At 44.2% G+C, this 18,634-nt stretch overlaps 1 protein-coding gene across 3 annotated transcripts in view; it reads left to right on the forward strand.

The window, feature by feature from the left end:
• mpped2a (metallophosphoesterase domain containing 2a) overlaps nt 1-18,634 on the forward strand; it is a 145,600-nt gene that overhangs the window by 47,896 nt on the left and 79,070 nt on the right. For all 3 annotated transcript variants that reach the window (XR_011346397.1, XR_011346399.1, XM_069902910.1), the window contains exon 3: nt 1,909-2,090. Coding sequence is in view for 1 of the 3 variants with exons in the window: in XM_069902910.1 (XP_069759011.1) it covers nt 1,909-2,090 (182 nt within the window). In the remaining 2 variants the exon portion in view is untranslated. The remainder of the gene's footprint in view (nt 1-1,908; nt 2,091-18,634) is intronic.

Here is an 18,634-nt window from a genome sequence, read left to right on the forward strand (position 1 = left end):
TTTCCCACCCAAAATGTTGACCACCTATTGGCCTCCATGGATATTACCTGACCTGTTGAGTACCTCCAGGATCTTGTGTGTTGATCCAGCTGTGAAGCATCAGACCAGAAGGATCATCAAAATGGCCGAGAAGACCACTGGGGTGTGCCTTTGTTGACGACATTCACCTGGAATCCTATTGATGAGCATTCCTTAAACAGTGCTCAAATTACTGAGGGCACTTTCCATCCAGCACACAGTATCTTTGACTCACTGCCATCAGTATGGAGGTACAGGAACATCAAAATCAGGATGGCCAGTCTCGGGAATAGTTTCTTCCCGCAGGCCATGAGATTAACCAACAGTATCCTGTAACTGAATCAGAATCAGGATTTATTGTCATGAAATTCAGTGTTTTGTTGCATCATTATATAGTGCAAGCAAACATATTCTAGCCATCTTACAACATTACTATAAATAAAAATAGTAGAGCATGAAAAGTAAAGTAGTGCTTTTGGTTCACTAATTATTCAGGAATCTGATGGCAGTGGGGAAGAAGCTGTCCTTGTGCAGCTGAGTGCTCCTATTTAGGCTCTTGTACCTTTGCTCACAATGGTAGCAGAGTGAAGAGGGAATGGCCTGGGTGGTGGGGGTCCTTGAGAATAGAGGCTGCTTTTTTAAGACACCGGTGAATCTCCTCAGGCACCTCACCACGTATAGCCGCAGGCAAACCTTTGTGATTGCGTCAGCTTGGAGGCTCCAGGACAGATCCTCAGAGATATTGACACCCAGGAATTTGAAGTTCTTGACCCTCTCCACTACTGAGCCCTTGATGAGGACTGGGTCGTGTTCCGCTGACTTCCTTCTGAAGTCCACAATCATCTCCTTGGCTTTGCTGAGGTTGAGTGCAAGATTGTTGTTGTTACACTATTTAACAAGCTGATCTATCTCCCTCATGTACACTTCCTCACTGCTGTTTGTAATTTTGGCAGCAACTGTGATAAAAATCATTCCAAAATAAGTGTGATTTTTATTGTGTGTGTGTGTGTGTGTGTGTGTGCGTGTGTGTGTGTGCGCGTGCGTGCGCGTGGGCGTGTGGGCGCGCATGTGTGTGGGTGCGCGCATGTCTTTGTGTGTGGGCGCGCATGTGTGTGTGTGGGTGTGCGTGTGTGTGGGTGGGTGTGTGCGTGCACGTGCCTGTGTGTGATTGTATGTGTGCACTTAGGTCTGGAGAAACCCTGGCTCCTCTGGTTGTATATGTGCAGCTGGTGGTAATAGACATGAACTTAAACTTATTAAATACCATTGCCTCTCATTATGAGGAAAAAATAAATTAAGATGGACCAAATAGCCTTGTTCATCTCCACATAACTCATGATGTCTCCTACATTTTTATTTTGGAAAGAAAAGTGCCCCATTTCTTCCTGGGTTGTAAACTGTTTTTTGTCCTATTCCCCCGTAGTATTTAATTGATGAACAAAATATTATATTTTAAAAAGAGAAATGCAGACCCAGAAATTCTCTTTTCAACTGAAAAGGCTGTCCTCGGTGTGTAAAAAAGGAATTGATTTCTCCTTGTCTGAAAAATGTTAAATTAATTGTAGAACATCATTGGACCCAGTTTCAGAAGCAACTTTAATTAGAGCATAATTTTTAATGAGGTACTGTAAATCATTTGTAATTACATTTTAATTTATGAAAAAAATCGGACATGCTTTCTCATGCTGTCGACGTTTCAATTCCCTGTTTCCGGAGTGACCTATGTGTGTGTGCAACTTATCAGTGGAACATTTCTGCAATTTAAAGGTTAATTAATGCTAACGGTTCTGTGTGTGTTCGGACCGGTCAGTAATGAGGAAGTGCCAGATAAATTAATGTCTTGTTAACCCAACAATTTTTGTCTCTTTATCTCATTGTGCATGGACCCAGGGTTGACCCTGTCCCGTATGACACTCCGAAACCAGCAGGCCACACACGGTTTGTTTGTGTCTCAGACACACATTCGCGGACAGACGGCATTCAGATGCCGTATGGGGACATTCTGCTTCACACGGGCGATTTCACAGAGCTCGGACTCCCCACGGAGGTGAAGAAGTTCAACGATTGGTTAGGTAAGAGACTTTTTTTTCTTGCTCTTTGTGACCCCAATTAACCTCTGTTGTATAAATGCCAGTCACAATTTTGATAATTAAATCAAAGTGTTCGTGACTGCAGATTACCTACAATAGAGATGGAGGATTCTCATTAATAATATCTTCCACTTTCGCTTTCCCATTGCTCCCAATCCCACCCAATAAATCCTTCTCAAAAATATTCAAAGCTCAAGACATTGACGGCGATGGAAACAGACACAATGGTGGGTTCTTTCTGCACATCTCAAGTGGATTAGACTGTGGGGCGGTTTAAGAAAAATTATTATGCACCTTCACTCTGTCCTAAGTAGCTAATAGTGAAGGGATAATGAATATGTCCTCTGTTGCATTGTTCAGCTTGGATGTTGTCAGATTCAAACCGGCTCCCTTGACGATTATTCTCTCCAGTTTCATCTGAAGTAGTTGATCATTCAATGCAAAGATTGTTTTCTCCGAGTTGTTCAGCAGTCAAGGACAGAGACTACGTAACCAGGATTAAAGTTGAGAAGAGGAAGGACATTTGTATCTCTAAAGTGAGAACCAAAAGCAGGCAATGACATCACAGGGTCATACAGCAGGGAACAGCCCCTTCAGCCCAACTTGTCCATGTTGACCAAGTTGATATTCTGGGCTAGGTCCCAGGCAGGATGAAGATTGCAGTTTGAGAGTTTACCCTTTGAGTCGCAGAGTTTCAGAATCAGAATCAGAAATAAATTAAAATAATGGACGAGAAGTTAAAGTCAGGCACTATCTTTGGTTCATTGATCATTCAGGAATCTGATGGCAGTAGGGAAGAAGCTGTCCTTCTGCCGCTGAGTGCTCATCTTTAGGCTTCTGTACCTTTCTCCTGATGGTAGCAGAGTGAAGAGGGCATGGCCTGAGTGGTCGGGGTCTTTGAGGATAGGGGCTGCTGTCCTCGATGGAGTAAAGTCTGGTGCCTGTGATATCACAGGCTGAGCTAATGACCCTCTGGAGTTTTTTTCTCATCCTGAACGTTGGCACCTCTGTACCAGACCATGGCCCTTTTTAAACTGCGGCACCTGGACGGCCCGCGTAGGACCTGGGAACGATGACTGGGGCAAAGGTGCTGTCCAGCACCTTTTAAATTGCAGGGGGATCTACCCATTAAATCGTCAACCCAGCGATTTAAGGGGGATCCCGTCCCCGCAATACCTCTGAGATAGGTCATGGACCCAGTTGGATTCTGATGGGGTTGACTGGGTTGAACCCTTTCTAACAGCTGCGTAACTAGGGCACTAACTGGGCAAGTTGCCCGGTTAACCCATTTTACACGGCAGTTTGAAAGGACCTAGTGAAGCAACCAGCCAGAATGCTTTCCACTGTCCACCTGTGAAAATTTTCGAGAATCTTCAGTGACATACTGAACCTCCTCAGGCACCTCACAAAGTAGAGCCACTGGCCAGCCTTCAACATGATAGCATCGACATGGAGGCTTCAGGGCAGATCCTTGGAGATGTTGACACTCAGGAATTTGAAGTTCTCGACCACCTCCAGTACTGAGCCCTCAATGAGGCCTGGGTCGCGTTCTCCTGACTCCCTCCTGAAGTCCACGATCATCTCTTTAGTTTTGCTAGTGTTAAGTACAAGGTGGTTGGAGTAACACCACTCAACGAGCTGATCTATCTCCCTCCTTTATGCTACCTTATTGCTGTTTCTGATTCTGCCGACAACCATCGGTGACACCTCCAAGTGAAAAAGTTGGGGCGCCTACAGGGCGGCACAGTTGGCGTAGTGATTAGTGCAACGCCTTTACAGCGCCAGTAATCGGGACCCGTCTTTGAATCCCATGCTGTCTGTAAGGAGTTTGTACGTTTCCCTGAGGGCTTCGGTTTCCTCCCACTATTCGAAGCAGTGTAGGTTAATTGGATGTAAATTGGGCGGCATGGACTCATGGGCCAAAATGGCTTGTTACCGTGCTATTTGTCTAAAAAATGTTAAATTTAAATCTCTCCCCCCACCTCACCTTAAACCTATATCTTCTAGTTTTGGAATCATCTACTCTCAGTTTAAAGACTCTCTCCATGACTGTCATAGATGGTGCCTGACCTGCTGAATTCCTCCAGTGAGTCTTTGCTCAAGATTCCACCATCTGCAGTCTTTGTGTTTCAGTTTATCCCTTTTCATCCCATGAATTAGTCCTGTGAACATGAAGGAACTCAGCAGGTCAGGCAGAATACATGTATGAATACGTGAATACAGGGGAAGAAACCTTTCAGATCAGGATCCTTTGTTGAGTCTAAAGAAAAAAGGGGGTGGTCATACATATTACAAAGGGGTAAAAGAACTGGGGAGTGGCTAAGAAGTGAGAGTGACAGAAGGTATGAGAGGTGGAGAGGCTGGAATAGGGGCAGCACAAACAGAGACAGGGCTGGCACAGTGGGCATAGCAGTAGCACAACACCAGCAACCGGGACTGGGGTTCAAATCCCGCACGGTCAGTAAGGGGTTGGTACGTTCTTCCCGGGTGGATATTCCCCGGGTGCTCCAATTTCCTCCCATCATTCGAAACCAGGGTTGTAGGTTAATTGGGTGTAATTTGGGCTCATGGGCTGAAAGGGCCTGTTACCAGGTTGTATGTCCAAAAACAAGGACAGGCCACTGGTATATTGGGGGGTGGGGGGTTGTGGTGGAAGTGGGGGAAGGGTGGAAGTTTGAAAGAAAAGTAACTACAGAGGTAGATAAAATGATAACAGTGGGACCAGATTGGGGCGGCGGGGGGGGGGGGGGGGGGTGTTGGGGGAGTTGGGAGCATTACCTGAATCTTGTGAAACCTTGTTTCCACCCCTTCAAAATCAAGTTTTCCATGTCTTAGCTTCTTAGCTGATGAGTTCCAAATTGTTCATAGCCAAAGCAAATTCTCAAAGTTTGGGAGAGTTAGAGATGATGTGATATTGCAAGAATCCAAGATGCATTTGGGTAGAGTTGGCAACCTGTCCATTTGCTTGGTTGTGAAAGAACGAGGAAACGTGCAGTGGAAGAGGGTCAATTTGCCCGAGCCAACTTGACCAAGCCTCAGGACATTTGGCAACTCTTTGTCTGGGAGGCTTGTGTATAAATCTTCCTGCAGTAGCGGCTCCCAGAGTGATCACAGAGGGAAGGCACAGTCTCAAGATTCTAGGGAGTAGATTTAAGACAGAGATGTAAAGTGACTACTTCTCCCAGATATGAATCTGCAGAACTCTCTGCCCAGCGCACCTGTAGAAGCTGCCTCATTAAATGTATGTAAGACACAGTTAGATTTTTGAATAATTAAAGGTGGGTAATTGAAACGGAAGTCACGGTCAGATCATCCACGATCTTATTGAACAGCCAGATTGCCAACTCCTGTCCTCTCTCTTCTGTTCTTAACAATAAGCAGCTTTGTACAAGGGGGTTGCATTCTTCATCATGAGTGTGAATAGGGTGTCAGGGTTCAAAATCCCAGCACCCTCTGACTTCCAGATCATGGCCCGTGGAGGTCGGATAGAGCCGGAGACTGGAATTTTTTAATGTACTGCTCTTTCAAAAGGGAGCCTCAATTTTGGGCACATTAATGGATAAGGTCCTGTTGGATGCTATAAATGATTCAGAAAGGTACACTTTAATCCAGAAGAGCTAGCCAGCTAACTGCCAAGCAACAGCCACTTATGTAGAGCCTTTAATATTACAAAATTTCACCACAGCACTTCACAGAAATTTATCAAACAAGAATGTGCCATGAGCCCCAGAGAGGGAGAGAGATTGTTGGGACAGTTGATCAAAAGTTTGGTCAAAGAGAGTGGTGGCAGGGGTTGTTTTGAAAGGCAGGGATGCTGGCAGAGAGAGAGGTTGAAGGAAAGAATTTTATAACTTTGCGCATGTCTGTGAGTAGCAAAGTGATTGAAGGCCCTCCCTTGTGGAACATTCTGATTCATAAATGTACAAGTATGGACTTAAAGGATTGAAGGAAAGAGAACACTTAACTTTAAAATTTAGAGATACAGCACGGTAACAGGCCCTTCTGGCCCATGAGCCTGCACCACTCATATACACCCATGTGACCAATCAACCTACTAGCCCCATCCGTCTTTGGAACGTGGGAGGAAAATGGCAGATTCAAACTTGGGTCGCTGGTTAGCATAACAGAGCGTTATGCTAACCAGCTCTGAAAGTTGCTCCATGAATTCAAGGCATTTTTCTTAGAGAAAATTGACCCCTTCCATTCATTTCCAAGTTCAGACTTGGAATTTACCAAAGCAAGTCTGAGAATTTTCTGAAATGTATCAAACTTTGCCTCACGCCTCTGCCACATGTACCACAATAAGGTGCCCTGACTGATTCACAATGGTTGGCCTTCTCGTCTGAAGGCCAAAGTCAGTGATCTCAAAGTCTGCAGTGCTGAAGAGACAGGATGTAGCTGTGGGTTATGTTGGTTAGAACATAGAACAGTGCAGGCCCTTCGGCCCTCAGTCTGTTCTAAACCAAACTAAAATTCTGCTGCTTGAACCTAATGGAGAGCCATCCATCCCTTTCATATTCACAGGTCCATCTAGAAACCTCATAAATGCTGCCACCACTACTCCTGGCAACCTGTTCCAGGCACCCATCGCTCTCTGTGTAAAAGTTTGTCACACACATCTCCCGTAAACTCCCTTAAATGTATGTCCTCCAGTATATGATGCTTTTACCCTGGGGACAAGATTCTGATTGTTTCCCCTATCAAAACTTCTCATGATTTTGTATTCCTCAATTGAATGTACTGCTTGCAATCATGTTGTAAGTGATAAACTGTATTTGTTATCCAGAAATGATGAGAAAGCCCAGCACCCTCCCCTCACGCCTTCCCCATTGCTCCAACCTGTGTAAAATTAAATTAACATACAACATGGGAACAGGCCTTTCTGGCCCATGAGCTTGTGCTACCCAAATAAACCAATCCATCTATAACCCCCAGAAACTGGAGCACCCGGCAGAAACCCACACAGGTCATGGGGAAAACATGAGAGCACCAGATTTAAACCAGGTAGATGGTGTTGTAACAGATTTGCTTTCACCACTACGTGAACCATACTGCCCATGTTATTATCCCGTTGTTTCCGGCCGCAGTTGTGTGTTGCTCTGGGTGAATGGATACCATACCTTGGGAGGCAGCTGGTTACTTTGCAGGTCTTCTCTTGGAATTGCACGTATCTGGATCACTGTGATATGATCATATTTGACACGTTCAATGGAGATCTCCATCAATTTAACAGCATAATATAAAGCCTGGCCTATTCTGTAGCATCTTCCGACACCCTGGTGCATCCAACATACCTCAAAGGAATAGGTATTGCAGTAAGAAAGGATGTGCTGACATTGGAGAGGGTTCAGAGGAGGTTCACAAGGATGATTCTGGGAATGAAAGGGTTATCGTATGAGGAGGTCTTGGTCTGAACTTGTTGGAATTTAGGAGAATGAGGGGGGATCTGGTTGAAACATTTTGAATGTTGAAAGGCCTGGACACAGTAGATGTAGAAAGGTTGGAAAAGTTTAGGACAAGAGGGCATAATTTCAGGATTGAAGGGTGTTATGTTAGAACAGAGATGTAGAGGAATTTCTTCAGCCAGAAACTGGATAATCTGTGGAATTTGTTGCCACGGGTGGTTGTGGAAGCCAGGTCATTGGGGATATTTTAACCAAGGCATCAAAGGTTATGGGGAGAAGGCAGGGATGTGGGGCTCAGTGGGGAAAATGGATCAGCTCATGATTGAATGGTGGGGCACACTCAATGGGCTGAATGGCCTATTTCTGCTCTTATAATCTTATGATTTTATTCTCTAATTCCTCAATTACAAACATTAGATTTACAGATTTTGGCATGAAATCCCATTATTTAAATTTTTTACTCATGATATTATTTTGCACTCTATGGAGTCAGAAAGTATAGAAATAGGCACTTCACCCAACTTATTCAAGGTGTCTAAAATGTCCCACCCACACTATTCCCACCTGCTCATATCCCTCCAAACCCATCCTATCCATGTATTCATCCAAATGTTTTGCAAAACATTGCAATAGATCCTCCCTCACCACCTCCTCCCACAACCCATTCCATACATCCACTTACCCTCTGTGTAAAAAAGTTACCTCTCAGGTTCCTCTCCCCTCCCCACCACATCACCTTAAACCTGTGTCCTCTGCTTCTTGTTTCCCCGACTCTGGACAAAAGACTGTGCATTCACCTAATCTGTTCCTCTCGTGATTTTGTTCACCTCTCTGAGATCTCCCCTCATCCTCCTATGCTCCAAGGAGTAAAGCCCCAGCATGCTCAACCTCTCCCTGGAGCTCAGGTCCCCGAGTCCTGATAAATCTTCTCTGCACCCTCTCCATCTTGACAACATCTGTCCTAAAATAAAAGCACAGAAATGCTGGAAGAACTCAACAGGTCTTGCATGGTCCATGGAAAGTAAAGATATATAACTGTCATTTCTTTACCTCTGATGGATAATGCGAAATCTGCTGAGTTCCTCCAGCATTTCTGTGTTTTTACTCCATGTCTAATGACTTGTGTGTCCCACTCTCCTTGCATATTAATACTTTGTACCTAAATTACCACGGTATCCCGTCTCTAATTCACTAAATGCTGCTCAAAAAATTGTTTCCGGGAACTTGCCCCTTTTGTACATCAAGGAATTATTGCATTGGGATGTATACACAGCAAGTTCCCTCAAAAAAGCAATGTGATAATGGCCTGAAAATGTGTTTTACTAATGGTGATTGATGCTCTCTGACTGAGTAAATAAGGGCCTGGTTTGAATGGCTCAGCCAAGGCATGTCATCTCCTACAGGGTTACAAAAGACCCAGCTTCGCACACTGTTGCAGACGGAACAGAATCAGAATTTATTGTCACAAACATGTGCCAAGAAATTCTTTTTTTTCAGCAGCGTTATACGTGCAAAATTGCTGTAAATTACAATTATTTTTAAAAATATATTTGTGGGAAATAAGAGAAAAAGTGAGTTGGTGTCTATTGGAGTCAAGCACAAAAGTCTGCAGACACCGTGGTTGAAGTAAAAACACTGCTGGAGAAACTCAACGGGTCAAACAGTGTCCGTTATGTAGCAAAGATAAAGATACAGATCCGATCAAAGATACTCAATCAACCAAGTGTTTATAGGTTCATTGTCCATTCAGAAATCTGATACCAGGGGAAAGAATCCGTTTTCATACCACTGGGTGTTCATCTTCAGGCTCCTGTACCTCTTTCCTGATGGTAGCAATGAGAAGAGGGCACAGCCTGGGTGCTGAGGGTCCTTGAAGAGACACTGCCTCTCGTAGATATCCTTAATGGAGTGAAGACTGATGGCCATGATGGTGCTGGCTGAGTTCATAACTTACTGTAGCCTCTTCCTGTCCTGTCCATTGGCACCTTCCTTACCAGGCAGTGATGCAACCAGTCAGAATGCTCTGTATGAGTACATCTGTAGAAATTTGCAAGAGTCTTTGGTGACCTACTGAATCTCCTCAAACTCCTAATGAAGTATAGCCACTGGTGAGCCCTCTTCATGATTGCATTGGCACGGAGGCCCCAATACAGAACTTCAGAGATGTTGACACCCAAGTATTTTTCCCTCTCCTCTGCTGACCCCTCGATGAGGAATGGTTTGTGTTCTGGTTTCCCCATCCTGAAGTCCACCATCAGTTCCTTCGTTTTGCTATCATCTGGTGCAAGTTTGTTGTGGCACCATTCAATGAGCTGATCTACCTCTCTCCTGCTGTCTGTGATTCTGCCGACGACTGTGGTGTCATTGGCAATTTGAATTGTGCCTGTCCCCAAAGTCATGGGTGTAGAGTGAGTGTTAACTTGTGAGGTAGCAACTTCAACTCCCCTCCAATGGAGCCTCAACTACCCATAGACCATTGCAAAATCAGAATCTTACTGCAGGTTCCCAAGCAATATATAAAACCTTTTAGTATTGTATACTAAGTGGGTGATGCAATGTCAGTCTTTGACAATATTTTAGAAGCAGCAATTAAAAAAAATATTTGATTAAAGTCTGCTGAGCTCAGAAAATGCGATCATGTATTGACACATTTCAAAGTAATGTTTGATTCCACTTAAATGTAGTTTGAAAAATCTACCTCGAGAGCAGGAAATGTAATTTATTTGCAATAATCCTATTTTGCCAGCCTGCTGCTTGATATATAGTAAGCTGATTTTAACCTTCCATCTCTTTTTGATTAGTGAAAAAGAGCCACATAAATTGATCTGTGTTACACACAGGGGATGTTCCAGAGTTTCACAAACCCAGGAGTGGCTCGGTTTATTAAATTGTGAAGGATTAGGCCACTGTTGCTGTGGTTTCAGGCAAACTCTACACCTCACAAAAAGATGCTAAGTCTATAACTTGCTTATTAAAGGAACATACTGAGGCTTTTTAAAATAGTGTTTTGTCCTTTAAGTGTCTACCAGTGTAATATACTTTTTGCCTGCATATTATTAACCCTTTCTTGAACAGAATGAGGCTGGTGAATCTATGGGATTCTCTGCCCATTGAAGAAGAGGGCGCTACATCGGTAAATATATTTAAGACAAGGCTGGATCGATTTTTACATGGTCGGGGAATTAAGGGATATGGGGAAAAGGCAGGTGGATAGAGATGAGCATCTCATCAGGTCAGCCATAATCTCATCAAATGGCGGAGCAGGCTGGATGGCCAACTCCTGCTCCTAATTCTTTCGTTCTTGTGGTTCATGTTCTTACAAAAAGGATCAATAGTATTAAAAACACATACTGTGATGAAGGGTTCAGGTTTGAAACATCAGTCATGTATCTTTTCCTCCTATGGATGTTGTGAGACCTGCTGAGATCCTCCAGTGATTCTGCGTTTATATTACAATCCCAGGGTCTGCAGACTTTCGTGTTTCACTCCAATAGAAAATATGCTTCCTTTTTGCCGATTCTGACACTTCCTTAGTTATGAAAGCAAGAAGGATTAATTGAAGCAAATGATCAGGGAGGTCATTCTGAGCTGCTCTGCCTTCCAGAGGGGTTATCATGAGTTTGTTTTGGTTCCATTCTTCTTCAAAATATCAATCCCAAAACATTGGTTCTGCACCTTTATCTTTGCGATATAAATGACATTGTTTGACCTGCAGAGTTTCTCCAGCTTTGTGCTTTTACTTCAATCTCAGTGTCTGCAGACTTTCATGTTTTACCTTTAGCCTTATAATTTAACTGCTTCAGCCACAATATCATTTTGCGAATCTTCATTGTGTCACTTCTAAAGTTGATAGGCAATGTGGTGCCCTGAACTGCCATCTAACTAGTAACTTACCTGACCAGAAAATAACTTTCAACCTTTTGATGTGACAGCCCTTGAGATAAAGGCCAAATTCAATGAGCTTTTTACAATTTATTACATCTTTTAAAATACTTTAATGATTTACAAACTCATTTTGGCATGGCAAAAAAAACCCTTCTCACTATACTAGGTGTTTTGTGTAAATAAGCTTATATTAAATTTAAAACCAATTAATGGATGGCAGAGTTTGCTCAACACTATTACAGTACCCTCAAGCCGGGTCCGAATCCAGCACTGTCTGTAAGGAGTTTGTTTGTTTTATCTGTGGGTTTCCTCTGGGTGCACCCACCCTCCAAAAACACATGGGGGTTGTAGGTTCACTGGTGAATTTGGGGCTTCATGGGCTCATGGTTTGGAAGGACCTGTTACCATGCTCTATGTCTAAAAATTTAAATATAAAGAGAAAATGCTGGAAATTCTCAGCAGGTCAGGTCACATCACAGGAAAAGGAATGGAGTCAATATTTCAATTTGGGGGATTCTTGTCAGAGTTGGGAAGGAGACAAAAGAAGCTTTTGAGCAGGGAGGATGGGGATACGTCTCCGATACCTTGATGAACAGGAGAGCTACTCACAGTATCCGTAGCCAGTGCAAGCCTCTATTGTGGGTTCTCTAGTGAGGGGCTTTATGGCTGAAGGACTCACAGGCAGTGGGCTATTGGTGACTCGAAGCAAGGAACCCACGCAGGCAGTGGGTGCTGGAGACTGCTGTCAAGGGACTCATGCCAGACGGCAGACTGCTGGAAGCTGGCTGAAGGGGTACCAGGTATTGGAACTGAATGTGAGAGGGGGCTGAAGGCGCTGAAGGCTTCCTAATCATATCGGAGGGTGGGATCTGGAGCTTGGGTGGCTGATGGTTTGGACTAGACTCTGTGTGGCTGTGGAGGCTGTGGGACTGCTGGAGGAGAATTCACTGACACTCGGTGACTCTGGGGGGACTCTCTTTTGCTTCTCTTTCTCTGACAAGAAGAGGCGCTTCAGACAACTTCTGCCAATGGCGAAAAGGCCATCATGTAATATGACACATTTTAGTACATGACAATAAGTTGAATGTTGAATTTATTTTTTCGCTCCTGTTTCTGGGGTCTTTCTCTGCATCAGTTGCTTGCCACATTTCCCGGGCCACAGTGAAAGGCGCCACTTTTGTCAGCAGTGGGGAAATCTGGGGATGTCCCGCAGGCATCAAAGGCGCTATGTAAATGCAATCTCATCCTTCCTCGAATGCTGGGGCATGAGGTTTGGCCTATGTGACAACACCTGGGTGAAGTGCCTGAACGGATTTAGCCCGAAGGTGCGATGCTGATGTGCAATCCTGACAGCGTTCCATGTGCTTTTTCTCTTCTGCAGTTTCAGCTGTTCATTGTCATCCCAGAGAAAGTATTAAAAAATTGATAAGGGTTATAAATAATTCTATGTTGTGTCACTCACTGAACAACAGTGGGATTGCAGCAAAGTGCACCAAGTTAATGTGAAATACCTGTGTAGCAATACAATTCCACCTTCCTTTATATTGCATTAGTGTGCTGGCCAATATACTTTAGAATTCCCCTGGCCAATAATTCAGAAAGTATCTCAGTTCCAGCTAGTGATTCATTTATCTGGGTGTTTAAATAATTCAGTGCAAGGCACTGAGAGGAGTGGAGCTGGTGGAGGGCAGACAGTGAACACCAAGAGTGATGGATGCAGGACTTTGGCTGCCGGGGAAGAGTCTCAGGCAAAGCTCCCAGCTCTGACTCTGGCTGTGCTGCAATTTGCTGCAGATCATTCTGATGAAAACTCATTACCACGGCGCTATAACTAGCTTTCCATCTTCACGGATGCTGCCTGACAGGCTGAGTATTTGTTTCAGCCTGGATTTATTTTTAACCAAAGTTCTGAATTGCTTTAAGGTGCTGGAGGTGAATCCACAGACACCAAGAGTCTCTGAAAGGCTTCTCTTTTGCTTTACTTTCCCTCTTACTGTGAGGGACACTGGGCAACGCTAATGGTGATTTACGGCAGGTAGAAGGTAATTTCATGTAATGTTACATGTTCTGTACTATTACATGACATTATTACATGGTCCTGGAGAAACTATCTTGTTCTTACGGTATATTGTGTTAGCTGTAATGGTATGAATGACAAATAAAGGTGGCTTGACTTGAATAATGATGAGAATATTTATTGTCATACACATTATACAATTGGCATATGAATCGAAATTCTTTTTAAAAATATTTTATTTATGATTTTCCAAACTTAAACTCAATTATCAACATTATCAGTGTCAACGTTAACGGTATCAGCATTGACTACAGTTTACATTTATCCAATTGATAGTTTTCTGCAGTGTTCAAGCTCCTTTCATCCCCCTCCCTCTCCACCCCCCACTTTTAACCCTTAACTAGCCATAGTTACACACAACATTCAAGACACAACAAAGGTATAAGACATAGATCAGGGTTTTATGGGTTTGTCATGACATGGTGGCCAGTGCTCAGGTTGTTTTCTTCTCTTGACCTTTTCGGTTGGGATGGGATGGACCCTCCCCCACCGATTGAGAAATAGATAGGGCGATGAGGCACGATGGTCCACACTACAATAGTGCTCCTGTAGAATATACATGATCAAAATTCTTACTTGCTGCAGCCAAGCAAGTACTTCATAAAAACTACAATAGTATAAATTAGTGGTTCTTTCCACTCACATATTACAGTATATGTGCCACCTGTGCCATCGGTGCTCTGTAATTACTTAAGGTGGAATGTGAGTGGGAAGGGAAGGTTGAGAATCACTGCCCTAGACCCAATTGTTACTGAAATATTTTGCCTGAGAAAAATTGTCATTGGCCTATTTCCTTTAGAGTTCTGAAACCATGCACATAACGAGTTAATTAGGTACGATTAAAACAGTGGTTTTCAAACTTTTTCTTCCCACTCACTTTAAGCAATCCCTTACAAATCACAGAGCACTTATGGCATAGGGAATACTTAAAATGGTATGTGAGTGGAAAGAAAAAGGTTGAGAACCATTGAGAGTGATGTGTGTGTGTGTGTGTGTGTGTGTGTGTGTGTGTGTGTGTGTGTGTGTGTGTGTGTGTGTGTGTGTGTGTGTGTGTGTGTGTGTGTGTGTGTGTGTGTGATGTGGTGAAATCTGAATAACAGGGGTTTTAATGTATTAACTCCCTCCATGGACTCGTAGAGCATTTCCAGTTTTCCAAATTCCAGTGCTTTTTGTGGGGTTTATCTTTAGGAGGCTGATGATCACTACACCTGGGATGAAGAGAGACAAGGAGGAGCTCTTCCTCTCTCTCTCTGTCCCAAACACTGAGCACAAAGCAGATCATTACTGTCGTACTGGTGCCCGCTGTTAGAGGCTGGTCCTGATTGAAGCCTACTCGTGTCAGTTCCCCTCTGAAGTCTGAGTGCTCTTGGTATGGTATCAATGGAAATGTTATTATTGGCAGGGTTTCAAACTTAATATTGTTTCAGTCTGAGGCTTGTGCTGTTTCGGTAGAAGTGTTGCCCTCTGCAACCTTGGAAGTAATTAAACCATTTCTTGGTGACTTGGCTTGTCTTGGCTTGAGCTGTATTTGGAAGACTGAATCAGGGAAAGTCGGACTAAATTTTCCACGACTTAGGATTTCCATTTTACAAAAAAGGTTTTAATGGCTACAGTCAGTCTTCTGCACCCTTGAAGAGAAGAGCTCTGGTTCCTCCAGTAGTCTGCTTTTCAAGTCTAAAGGGTTCATTTTTTTTAACCAGTGCCATTCTTCATACTATAAGGAGTTATAAGTTACAAGTCTGTATAAGGAGTTTGTACGTCCTCCCCAAGAGCTCCAGTTTCCTCCCACCATTCAAAAATCGTACTGGGGTTGTAGGTGTAATTGGACGGCACAGGCTAGTGGGCCAAAAGAACCTGCTACTGCATGTTCCCTGATAGTGAACAAGGTCAGGCAGTCAGTTCTGTAACTGTGCCACTTGTAGGATGGTGATTGGATTTTCCCTGCTGGGGGTAAATTTCAAATCCAAGGAAGCACAGCACAGCACAGTTCCATCTGCAACCTTAAAAGACAATTTTTTTCCCGCAGCCATCATACTCTTGAATGAACCCCATAACTCATGCTGCCCTTGCTTGGCGCTCATTCCTTTTCAATCTAATTCTTTGTAAATTGTGGTCTTTATGGCACTGTTAGGGCCAACCTGTTAGACTGCTCACAGAAGAATTCTTCCTGCTTTATTTTGCGACAAATAAACTTAAACCTTTATTGGCCTTAGTGATAGAAGGAGTAATGCAGGATCAGAATTCATTGCTCTGAGAGGGACCTGTCACTCTGCTGTGAGTCTAAATTTTTTTTAAAATTAAAATTTAATCAAAAACGTCCAACAGTCTGCACAACTGAAACATCACCTCTTTTTTCTTACATTAAATGCAACTGTGAACATTTATCTTTCCTTTGATATTACAGTAATGATCTCTTTTTCTGTCTTGGTATTTGAGTTTTTACAAATGATGTTGGTGTACCTTACCCACCTGCGTGGCTGCAGCAAGCAAGACTTTTGGTGTGCATATGTACTTGTACTTGTGTATATGACAATAAACTCACAATGGACATTAGCGCAACCTGTCTGGCCTGACCGTGATGCCAACCTAAACTACTGTATATACTCATGTCAAAGTCGAATTCAGTCAACCATTTTTTACTGTCACGTTTATGAGGTCTACTATTACATGGCTGCTACTTTTGAGGGACCAAAGCTCACACTTAGTCCACGAGAAGAGATGGAGTCATCTCAGACTGTACTCACTGGATGAGAGGAGATCTTATAGCAACGTATCAAAATATGAAAGGCATAGATAAGATAGAGGTAGGTAAGTTGTTCCCATTGGTGGGGGAGTCTAGAACTAGGGGATATAGCTTCAAAATTCAGGGGAGTAGATTTAGGACGGAGATCAGGAGGAACTGCTTTTCCTAGAGGGTGGTGAATCTGTGGAGTTGGCTGCCCATGGAAGCAGTGGAGGTGACCTCCGTAAATATATCTAAGTCAAGGCTAGATATATTTTTACATAGTAGGGGGATTAAGGGATATGGGGAAAAGGCAGGTATTTTCCAAATGTGGTTTAACCAAAGTTCTATACAGCTGCAGTAAGCTTCATCCATGCCACAGGATGGAGGCAAGTGTGGACTGCCACTTTCAGAGAGTTCTGAACTTGCACCCCAACATCCATCAGTACTCCCAAGGGTCCTGCCATTAACTTTCCTCTTGCATTTTGGCATCTCCTCACATTTGGCAATGTCAAATGCCATCTCTCTGCCCATCTTTCCAATTGTGACCTATATCCCTTGATACCTCCTCCCCCACCACAACTCATTCTGACTGGTGGCTTCTCTGTCTGGTACAATGCACAGGACAGGAAAAGGCTACAGAGAGTTGTGAACTCGGCCCAGCGTTATCATGGGTACCAGTCTCCACTCCATTAAGGACATCTCCAAGAGGTGTCTCAAGAAAACAGCCTATACCATCAAGGACCCCCACCAGCCAGGCCATGCCCTCTTCTCACTGCTACCATCGGGAAGGGGGATAAACACCCAGCGGCACAAAAACAGCTTCTTAACTTGTGGATCATTTGCACTTTCTGCCCATTACTTTAAATCCTTTAGGATCTTAATCCATCTCTGCTGGACCCACTGTTAAGGGAGGACTGCTACTGGTGCAGATCTATGGGGAGCGAGGAGCTGAGATACAGCGCCCCCGCAGGGTCCAGCCACCAAGTGAACTACCATCAGCATAGACTTTGAACGGCCGACGGTAGTTTTATTTAATATCCCGCGATGGGCCGCTGGAGACTCGAGGCAAGGAACCCACGGAGGCTGTGGGCTGCTGACAAGAGACTCATGCCAGGCTGCAGACTGTTGGAGACCGGCTTGAAACTGCCTGAAGGGGTACCAGGTATTGGAACCAGGATACGAGGAGGTGGCGAGGGCACTGGAGGGTTCCTGATTGTGTTGGAGGTTCCGATCTGGAGCTCGGGCTGCCAATGGTTTGGGCTGGACTCTGTGTGGCTGCAGAAGCGCTGGAGGTGAATCTACAGGGACTCAGTGACTCTGAGGGGGACTCTCTTTTGCTTTTCTTTCTCTGACTGTAAGAGACGCTTCAGGCAATTTCTACTGATGGCAAATCTGTCTGCCTTACAGCAGACAAAAGCATTTTCATCTGATATGACCCTGTTTTATTACAATGACAATAAATTGAATGTTGATCATGAATCTTGAATCTAAACTGTTCTTGATGTTGTACACCTCCTTCAAAACTCCTCCTCTCTTTCTTTACTTCATGGAGAATGCATGTCTAATGCTGTGGCTGGAATGCCTTTTCTCTGACTGTTTCAAGATACCTTTTTGTATTGCTATAGTCAGAACATGTAATATTATACAAAATTGCCTTCTGCCTGCTGTAAGGTAGACTAAGAGTCGGTATTAGCGTCACTCGATACCCCTTATAGTTCGAGATAAAGAAGCACAAGAGTCCCTTCAGAGTCACTGAGGGTCTGTGGATTTGCCTCCAGCTCTCCCGCAACCTCCACAGCTCTCCTCTGTTTTTCCTTCTCAATAGGGGTGTATTCCCCCATTTCTGGTTCACTGTGCCAGTCAGCTGGTCCCCAGAGTCTGCAACCCCTCATGACTGATGCCGAACACAGGCCATCTTGGGCACAGGCCCCACCCCCCACCAGTTGCAGCATTTTGGGTTAAAAACACTGGCTCCTTTAACAGGCCATTTAATGCCTGTGCAGTGCAGTTGCCGACATTAGGACCGGGTGACTGAACCCTTCGGAACAGCGGTGTATATGTGCTCTCCGCTCTCCTGGGTCCACTCCAGTGGCAATGCTGCCCATACCGCAGCTCCAGAAACACCGCCATTTTATTTTCCAATTTAGACTGAGGTGCGGAGACGTCTCTTCAGTTGGGACAGTTACATGGACTCTCCTTTACTGAATGTAAGGAAGGAAATAACATTGAGTTTACATGGCACAGAATCGCACCAGAGCACCAGCACTGTCTGTGTGGGGTTTGCATGTTCTCCATGTGACTCTTTTGTTGTTCCTCCAGTTTCCTCCCACAGCCCAAAGACGTACAGTTTGGTCGGTGAATTGGCCGCTGTAAATTCCTCCTCCCCCACCCCCACAGTGTGACTGAGTAGAATCTGGGGGAAAGTGGATGAGAA

The sequence above is a fragment of the Narcine bancroftii genome, chromosome 1 (assembly GCF_036971445.1).
Source record: "Narcine bancroftii isolate sNarBan1 chromosome 1, sNarBan1.hap1, whole genome shotgun sequence".
NCBI lineage: Eukaryota > Metazoa > Chordata > Chondrichthyes > Torpediniformes > Narcinidae > Narcine > Narcine bancroftii.